This window comes from Sus scrofa, chromosome 12, assembly GCF_000003025.6.
Source record: "Sus scrofa isolate TJ Tabasco breed Duroc chromosome 12, Sscrofa11.1, whole genome shotgun sequence".
Taxonomy (NCBI): domain Eukaryota; kingdom Metazoa; phylum Chordata; class Mammalia; order Artiodactyla; family Suidae; genus Sus; species Sus scrofa.
Genome location: NC_010454.4, coordinates 5,564,002 through 5,573,363, shown reverse-complemented (window position 1 = coordinate 5,573,363; position 9,362 = coordinate 5,564,002). Strand labels below are relative to the sequence as shown.

General features: G+C 58.4%; 1 protein-coding gene across 1 annotated transcript; it reads right to left on the bottom strand.

Annotated features, from left to right (window-relative positions):
• Nucleotides 87-8,252, bottom strand: WBP2 (WW domain binding protein 2). The gene is given in 9 exon segments (XM_003131191.5): nucleotides 87-1,149; nucleotides 1,277-1,353; nucleotides 1,719-1,841; nucleotides 2,047-2,123; nucleotides 2,125-2,179; nucleotides 2,802-2,894; nucleotides 3,799-3,934; nucleotides 5,426-5,534; nucleotides 8,096-8,252. Coding segments are annotated over 9 exon segments (783 nt in total). The 5' UTR covers nucleotides 8,155-8,252; the 3' UTR covers nucleotides 87-1,095.

The following is a 9,362-nucleotide window of genomic DNA, read 5'->3' as shown; positions in this document are numbered from 1 at the left end:
CGTCTCCCAGAGCCACCACCCCTGGCAGCCAGCCAGGCAGCTCCCCTTCCCCGCTCAGCCGTCACCACACACAGAGCCAGACAGGGTCCAGTCACTTCGTGTTTACTAGTTCACATTTTCAGCAGACAGATCAAGGTGCAAACAGGGTTTATTTCACATTAATATATTAACTGGATTTTTTTGTGTGTGTCAAATAAATACGGAATTCTCTTTAAATAACCATCTCCTCACTTCATGGCCAGTCCAGAAGCAAATAAGAGCAATTTTAGTGCATCCAAGGGGCATATGCCAACCAGACATGAAGTTTAAAGGGAAGAGGGCAGGCTGAGTGGCTGGCGAGAGGTCGTGTCGGTGATAAGGCCAGGCCACAGGGGTCAGGTGCCTGGTCCCCAGCCCACCCAGAGCCCCCAATGGACATGCATTCTGCAGTTCGAGTCGGAGAAGCCCCTTCTAGAGGGAAAACAGAAAAAGCCAAAGGAAACGAATTCCAGAAAACTAGCAGGGAAGTCGGGGGGGGGGGGTGTCCCTCCCCAGCCGCAGCGGCCCTGCCCAGATGCCACCCGCCACCGGAAAGCTCCGAAGATCAAGAGCCCGTGGCAACAGGATGACCAACGACAATGACGGGCCAGGGAAGGGCAGGCAAGCGGAGCGGGGGCCGAGGCCGGCCGGGAACGGAATGTAGGCTGACAGTCAGTCGGTGGGAAGGGGGCCTTCCACCGCCAGGCTCAGGCGGGAGGGGATGGAATGTGAGCAGGGCCTGGGGGGGCCCCGGGGGCCCTCGCCGCCGCACCCCCCCCCGCCCCCCGCCGGCGGATAAGGTGGCTGCCAAAACGAGGGCGCTGGACTGTGGCGGAGGAGGTGGCCAGAGAGTCCCTCCGTGGGTAGACGCTGCTTAGAGCAGGACAGGAGCCAGGGGGCGCCCCCGCCCCGGGATGGGGAAAGGGAAGCCGGGAGCCTCCCGCATTGGGGGGCCCTTCCCCTCCCTCAAGGCTGCTTCCTGGTAACGTTTCTATTCAAACCCGGAGGAAGGACGAGGCCCTCCCCCACCCCCTCCCCAGACTCAGCCCCGAGGGGAGGGGAGGAGGGTGGGAGGGCCTACTGGGTCTTCTTATCTTCCGGGGGGTAGTAGGGGGGTGGCGGAGGCTGGTTCTGAGGAAGAAAGGAACGATCACGTTAGAAGGGTCGAAACAAGACGGGGTCCCTCCCACCCTTCGATCCCAGCAGAAGGGCTGCGGGGGTCCCTGCAGCCCGGGCCGCTCCCTCCCCGCCCCCTCACCGTGGGCATGTAGACGTTGTGAGGGTTGCCCGGGTTGTAATAGGCGCTGGCGGCTGCTTCCGCGGCCTTGGCTTCGGCTGTGAGAGCAGATGCTGGGATAAGCCCCCCCCGTCCTCCGCTGCCCCAGTAGCCCCGGCCCCCCAGCACTCGGGGGGCTGGTGCTGAGGAGCTAGTCCCATCAGTAAAATAGTGGTTAACGTTTCCCACGTGCTGCGCCATCCCGTCCGGTCCCTTTACACCCCCCTCCCCATCTGCTTGTCACCACAGACCCACCCGCTGAGAGTGGTGGCCGGTGCTGTGGTTGAGCCGGCTCTGTGCACAGGGAGACCCCCTGGGCCCCAGGGCACACAGCCAGCCAAGGGACGGGGCGGGGCTGGACTCTAGCTCTTCACCGCCAGGCCACCACGCTGCAGGTCCCCTGCCAGCCGCCCAGGGGCCTCACCTGCAGGAGTGGAGGGGACGTCGGGGCCGCTGACCGGAGGCTCCATGGGCCCGGGGTAGGGCGGTGGCGGGGGCTGCACGTATCCCATGGCCCCGTCCATCATGGGCGGTCCTGGGTAGAACTCTGCTCGGCAAGAGAGTGACAAGGACCCAGTGAGCAGCCCGGCCCTGGCTCCCTCGGCGGGCACCCTCCGGGCACCCTCCCGGGCCTCTCCAGCTTCTCCGTCCTGAGCAGGTCAAAGAGCCAGTCTCCCCTCTAGAAGCCCTGGCCGGGGTGGGCGTGGTTAGTGGCGGGTGGGGGGCGGGCGGGCAGGGAAGGACTCACTCACCGGGTGGGGGCGGTGGGTAGGGGTAGCCAGGAGGGCAGGGGTACAGTCCATTGGCGACTGGCGGGGGAAGACATAGGCCCCGCTGGCATGTAAGAGTAACCATAGGCTCCGTTGGGGGCTTCACCTCGGGAGGCTACAGTACAAGGGGAGAGAGACGTGAGTGTCGCCTGTCTCGGGGGCTGCGGGGAGGGCGGCCCACCGCCTGCCGCGGGGAGCTGCGGGTCCTGGGGACGTGCACGGCAGACACACCTTACCCCAGCCCACTCTGCTCCCACCATGTCTGAGCTGGCCTTGGTCGGGGGCGAGGTGAGGGGTCAGGATGGGGAGAGAGGTCAGAGGGGGGTGGAGGAGGTGCAGGAAGGTGGAGAGAGGGAAGCAGGGAGGCTCAGAAGGGGTAAAGAATGGAGCTGGGGAGGCTGGCGTCGGGGGAGGGGAGGGCCTGGCTGCCTGATGGTAGCCTAACGCCTGGCCTTTTGTTTGTTTCTATGAAGCCACGGTAAACATCCTTTGAGTCCGAAAAGCTTTCTCAAAACGTCCTACACCTGCTCCAGGCAGGGGAAACCCAGCCTTTGAGGTGCAGGAGGGTGACGCCAACTAGAGGCTTCCTTCCCAACTCCTGGCCCTGGGCAGCCAGGGCCCAGAGACTCATCTCCCGACTGCTTCAAAAACAAAACAGAAAGTAAACAAACCCAAATGAACAAACCACCACCCACATCCAACGCGTCCTTGGCCCCTATATCCTGGAGGCTTGATACCTTGCGATGCCACCTGGAGCATCCGCTGTCCAAACTCGATGGCACCCCCTGACATGAAGGTCAACTTGTAGGACGCAGAGCCTTCCCAGCCACCTGGGGAGGGAACAGCGCATCACAGCTCAGGAGCAGCAGCTACGTTAGGGTTAGGTCGGAAGAGGTGGCTGTTCCATTCGCCCTCTCCAGGCCCCGACCCCGCTCTGCAGGCCTGCAGGGAAGGGCCAGCCCGCCTCCTGCCCGCTTCCAGCACAGGCCCGCTTCACTGTCTGGAACTGGGGCTTCTCCTTCTCAGAACAAGCTCGCCCTCCCAGCCCCAGCCCTGTGAGCACATCTGCACGAGGGCCTCCCACCCCCAACAAAACGGCTTCCCAGGAGGAAAGGCACTCGGCAACAGCTGCCAAACGAGTTCAGAGCGCATCTCCAGTCCCAAGGGGGCCTGAGGACGGACCCCTGGCTCCTCCAGCCTGACTTCCGTCCCAGGGGAACCATGTGCTCAGTGGCAGGGCTTGGCCTGGCGGAGTGTGAGAGGGAAGGTGAGTTCAACGCAGGGGCCTCTGGGGTCTGCAAAGAGCCTGTCACCAGGCAGGGCCCCTCTGGGTGTCACACGGAGACAGCCGGCTCTGCCTGGCTCCAGGGAAGAGGCCCTTCCTAAGAACCTGATGCAGCTCCTTCTCATAACATCTGAACACACTCTGCAGGTCATGTAAGCATCTTCACTTGTCTGCAGTCATTTTGCTGACTTCTCACCCTGAAAAGGATCTGAGCTGTCATTTTTTTTTTTTCTGAGTTGTCATCTTTCATGTGTTTCCCAGCTCTCAGCACCCCCCGCCCGCCCCCTCAACTGAACAGCTGGCAGCCCAAGGGTTGGTCCTGGAAGCAAGTCCAGAGTCAAGGCTAGGGCGATCAGGGTCCAAAGAGGACGTCCCCAGGCAGCAGTCAGAGGCGCCCAGAGCGCCTCTCTGGAAGCCCGGCCCATTCCCCGAGCCCCCTTGTCACCCACCTCCTGCTTCGGCCTTCACTGTTCCCTTGATGTAGTTGGCCCCAAACACAGGCTGCTTGATCTCACAGGCCTTCATCAGATAGAAGGGCATCATGAAGGACTGCATGGCGTCCTTCCCCTTGGACAGAAAGATGACCTGCAGGGAGAGAGGCCGGCCATCACCAGCCGAACCACAGCCAGCTCAGCATCACTTCCTGTGGGTGACAAGTCCACCCCCAAGGAGGAGGCAGGCGGCCTGAGCCAGCGTCCGGCAGCCCCAGGGAGCTCTCTGCACCCAACGCTCTGGGAGAGCATTTTTTTTTGGGTGGCGGTAGCGGGGCGGGGGGGGGGTTGGGTCTGCACCGGCGGCACACAGAGGTACCCAGGCTAGGGGTCAAATCGGAGCTACAGCTGCCAGCCTACACCACAGCTCACAGCAACGCTGGATCCTCAACCCACTGATCGAGGCCAGGGATCAAACCCACATCCTCATGGATACCAGTTGGGTCTGTTACTGCTGAGCCACAAGAGAAACTCCTGGGAGAGCACTTTTTAGAGTGGAAGGCCTCTCCTGGCTGGAGAGGCCAGATGTGTGAATTCACAAGAGAAGCGTGTGGCTCGCAGACATTACGTGTGAGGACAGGTGCTCCGGCAGTGCAGTGGTGAGGAGGCGGCAGACGTGGAGCCCAACGAAGGGCTGGCAAGGCCAGGCAGAGAGGCGGGGGCAGGGCAGGAAGGGCTGCTGGGAGCTGAGAAGAGCGACTGGCAGCAGGCATCAGGCCCGGGGGAAGGGGCTGTCTGAAGCTTCAGCAGACTCACTGCCCAAACAGCAGCAAGAGACTCCCAGCCCACGCCCAGAGAACCTTCTGCTTCATACCCAAAACCACACTCCCTGATTAAAGAGGCCAGCTTTTTCTTTTTTTTTGCCACACCCAAGGCACTCTGAAGTTCCTGGGTCAGGAATTGAACTTGCACCACAGCAGCCACCCAAGCTACTTCAGTGACCACACAGGCTCCTTAACCCTCTGAGCCGGGAGGGAACTCCGAAGGTGTCAACTTGAACCCCCAGAGCCAGGCTCTGGGACCCTAGTCTCTCTTCCTGCAGCCACCCTCACGACTAACTCCTGGGTAGCTCCAGGCAGCGATGCTCTTCCACGCGTGTCCTTTCGTATTTCTCTAGAAGTCTCTCTGAGTCTGCCGGGTAACTCTCTGGCAAGGCCCATTCTGCAGTCTGGCATTTCTCGTCTGCAGGGCTCTGCCGGGCTCTCTGCCCAGTCCGGAGGCTGTGGCCCTGCTCCTGTATCCTATTTACCGTGCTTATCACTCGGATGTGCACGAAGGCCTCACGGCTACTCCTGCAAGACCCGAAAAAAACAGCCTCTCCCCCCAGGCCCAGGTCAGCCCAGCAGCTGCCTCCAGCTACAGATACTCTGCAGCAACAGCTCTGGAATTTGCCCAGATTCACTGGCCAGGGGTCAGCTCAGCTGCGCAAAGAGCCTGGGGGTTCCAGAGCCGGGCATATGTGACAGACACCCACGAACAGTCACCACGGTTCAGAGGCCACGAGACTCCCAAGGCTGAGGCTGACCTCACAGTGGCCTCCAGGGGCCACGAGCCGCCAAACCAACCACCTCGCTGTGCAACTTACCCGGTACGGGGTAAGGTAGACGGTGCCTTTCTTGGTGCCTTTGAAGGCCTCGGGCACATTCCTCATGTCACTGAAGGTCAGCTCTACATGGTCACAGGACGTGAGAATGCTGAGGAGAGAAGCGGAAAGGCCCCGATGAGAAAGGCTGGAGTCCCGCTCCGTCACCCCCAGGGCCTGGACCCTCCCGGTGAGCAGGTGCCGACCAGGAGTTGCCAGCACGTTGTCTGTTTCAGCCGCTGCGAGGAAACGACAATCGCAGCGTGGAAGAGAGGAGCGAGCTGGGGCTCTACAGACTCTCCCAAACCCCACGCACACAGCCTCTAAGTGCCAGAGCAGACAAGAGTGGCAGGGATCCGGAGACGCCGTAATCCTCAAGTCAGGTCAGATTATCTGGGTTAGCACTTTGCTTTTCTTCTAGGTCCTTAGCATAGGCGTTCCGGTTTGGGTGTGTTTTCTAAGCCTGCCACAGAAACATTTGAAGACATGACTCTGGCCATTAGCAAAGGGCGCGCGTCAGGGTTCCTTTAAGCCTAGGGTGCATGGAGTTCCCACTGTGGCTCAGCGGTAACGAACCCAACTAGTATCCATAGGGACGTAGGTTCAAGCCCTGGCCTTGCTCAGTGGGTTAGGATCCGGTGTTGCCATGAGCTGTGGTGTAGGTCGCAGACACGGCTCGGATCCTGTGTTGCTATGGCTCTGGCGTAGGCCGGCAGCTATAGCTCCGATTTGACCCCTAGCCTGGGAACCTCCATACGCCAAAGATGCGGCCCTGAAAAGACAAAAAAAACCCAAAAAACCCTGGGGTTCATAAGCTGGGTCTGCAGGGCTGTCAGTCCATAAGCCCTGGAGATGACGGTGTACCTGCATTTTTGGGGGGGACTCTGTAATTTTTGCCACTCTCAAAGGGGTTCATGACTTGAAGAGTATGGTTTACCCTTTTACACATCAAATTTTATTTATTTATTTATTTATTTTTTTGTCTTTTTGCCTTTCTAGGGCAGCTCCCACGGCATATGGAGGTTCCCAGGCTAGGGGTCTAATCGGAGCTGTAGCCACTGGCCTACGCCAGAGCCACAGCAACGCAGGATCCCCAACCCACTAAGCAAGGCCAGGAATTGAGCCCACAACCTCATGGTTCCTAGTCGGATTCGTTAACCACTGAGCACGACAGGAACTCCTACACATCAAATTTTAAATGCTGCATGTATAGTTCAATTACTGTTTCCACAATTCCTTTTTCTTTTTTCTGGGAAATGAAGCATCCTCTAAAACAAGGCACACCATTATTTAGCAGCACTGAGTCCTATGCCAGGGAGGAGGCCCAGCGGGATAAATACATTGTCCCAGAAAAGTGTCACTGAGAGGGAAAGAAACAGTCCCGGGATAGGTTCCCAAGGAGCATGAAAAGGGTTTGTCCAGGCCTGGGACTGGCTCACACACAGAGAGGCTACACACCAGGAGCAATGTGCGGTTTCTCTGATTTCAAGACAATGAGGTTCAAGTTCATACGGCTCCGTGTGTCTTCGTTCCCCTCCCAGATGACACAGCTTCCTTCACAGGGGAGAGGTGAGTGGGGAAAAGGACTGGAACCAGAAAAGAGCAGCAGAGCTCAGAGAAAAGAGGTCATTGCCAGGAAGAGTCGGACCTGGCAGACCCTGGGCAGGTGAGATGGAGGAAAAGTCAGTATTCTGAGGTCTGGGGCTCCCTAGGAACCTCCTCTGACTCATCAAGCTTTCCAAGGCGACAGCTCTGGGTTGGGTACTGCCTTAGCCAGCTATAGGCTCTGGTCCCACCAAACCTCGTCTGGGGGCTCAGATTCCTCTGCTCCTTCAAGAGGCGCTTTAGGGTCAGCCTAGCTCAACCAGAGCTGGCTGGTCTCATTCTCAATGCCGTCCAAGGAGAGAGAAAACTGACTGCGGATGGATAGGAAGAACCTTGATGTGGAAGACCTCTCTCTGGGAGTGATCCAAGCCAACAGGAAATCAGTAACCTGTCTGTCTGTCTGCAAAGACAGAGCTTTACAGAAAATGTTTTCGACATATGACAAATATTAATTACGTAATTTCACTTCTGGGCCTCGGTTTCCTATCTGGAAACTGAGCAGTTCCGGAATATACCGGAAGGCTACATACTGACAGTTAAGCCTACTGACTCTGGAATCAGACTCCTCTCCTGGTACTTTCAGCTCTGTGATTTCAGGCAAGTTACTTAACCTCTCCGTGCCTCACTATCTCGGCATGTAAATGCGTAGAGTAATAGCATCTGCCGAACAGGGCTCATGTACTTAAGCAGGTAAAAGAGGCGCCATCTCTGACTCATAGTAGCATAGTAAATACCCACGAAATGGTAATTATTTTTTGCCAAAGGCTCTCCCCATTTCTAAAGTCACCTACTCTGGGAAAAGGGCTCAAGAACTACCCGCAGGCCCCATGTGTCTCTCCGTACCCGGTCCCCGTCCAGCCGCCCCACCCTCACCCACAGCTGATCGCTACACCCCCGGCGGCTCCCTCACGACCCACCCACCTTCCTCCACCCCGCCCCCAGCCGTTACCCCCCATCCCCCCGTCAGGTCCCGTCTTCACGGGTTTACTTCCCACCGTCGACCGCCCAGCGCCTACACCCTCCACAACCGCCCTGCGGTTCTCCAGGGTCCTTGCGCAGTGTTTTCACCTCTCGGTGTTGTTGACGATCACTCCGCCGCCCTCCGAGTGATTCTTGTTGAGCGCCATGGTCTCTCGGAAAAGGGTCCCGAGACTCGACTCGAAACGCAGTGCGCTTGCGCCCTTCTTTGGCCCCGCCCCTAGTGGCGTCGTTCGTATTAGAGTCAGCCAATCACAGCTCTTGCGCGGAGGTTGGCCCTACCACCTGATCCGGCCATCACGTGCTAATAGTTTACTCCCGCTCCCCTCCCCGCTAGTTTCGCCTGCATCACAAACAAGTTCGAGACTACAATTCCCAGAAGCACTGCTCGCCCACCTCGACCTCTCCCTAGGCTAGTGGACGGACGCATGCTGGAACTTGTAGTCTCACAGACTCTAGGCGTGGATTGACTCCACTAATTGCATAACTCATCAGCTTGCGCACTTCCCACCCTCTTCCACCCAGTCGACCAAAGGACTGAAATAAACAGTTGCGCGAGTCACAGAGGAGTTAGTCATAAAGGCCCTGGACGTGAAGGCTGCTGTGTGCAGCGGTGACCGTTTACTGGGGCACCTTCTTTCAGCCCACGAATGTTTATTTTCTTATTTTTATTTTTTAGGGCCGCACCTGCGGCATATGGAGGTTCCCAGGCTAGGGGTCCAAGTGGAGCTGTAGCTGATGGCCTACGCCACAGCTCACAGCAACAACAGAGCCCCACCACTGAGCGAGGCAGGGGATCGAACCTGCCTCTTCATGGACACTAGTTCGGCTTGTCAACCACTGAGGCATGATGGGACTCCCCACAAACGTTTAGGGAACGCTTTCTACATGACTTTGTCCCTCCTTCCCCCGCAGCCCAACCCACTTAAGTAACCGCTGAGATATATAGATGAGTGCAGGACCCAGTCTTTGTTCCAGGATGTGATGGGCTGGCTGACTGGCAGAAGGGAATCCGGAAAAACTGCCTTCTCTTCCAGGAAATCAAAGCCACACCCTCCGAGGTGGGCGGTGAGACTCACCGCGCTGGGAGAGGAACCTGGGTCCAGCGGCCACACCTCACCGCCGCCTCCACCACAGCTGGCCTCGCGTGGCGCTGCTCCCTCTAGAATGTTCAGGCTTTGCAATTGGGCTCCCCAGCATTTTCCAGGCCAGAAGATTTAAACCAGAATTCAAGTAACTGAATGGATCTGGGCACAATGCAAGACGGGGAGCTTACAAAATAGGGCTGATCATCGTGACCCAGCACTACTACCCCCTCGGGGGGGGCGGGGGGGGAGCCCCTGTGGTTGTGTAAACT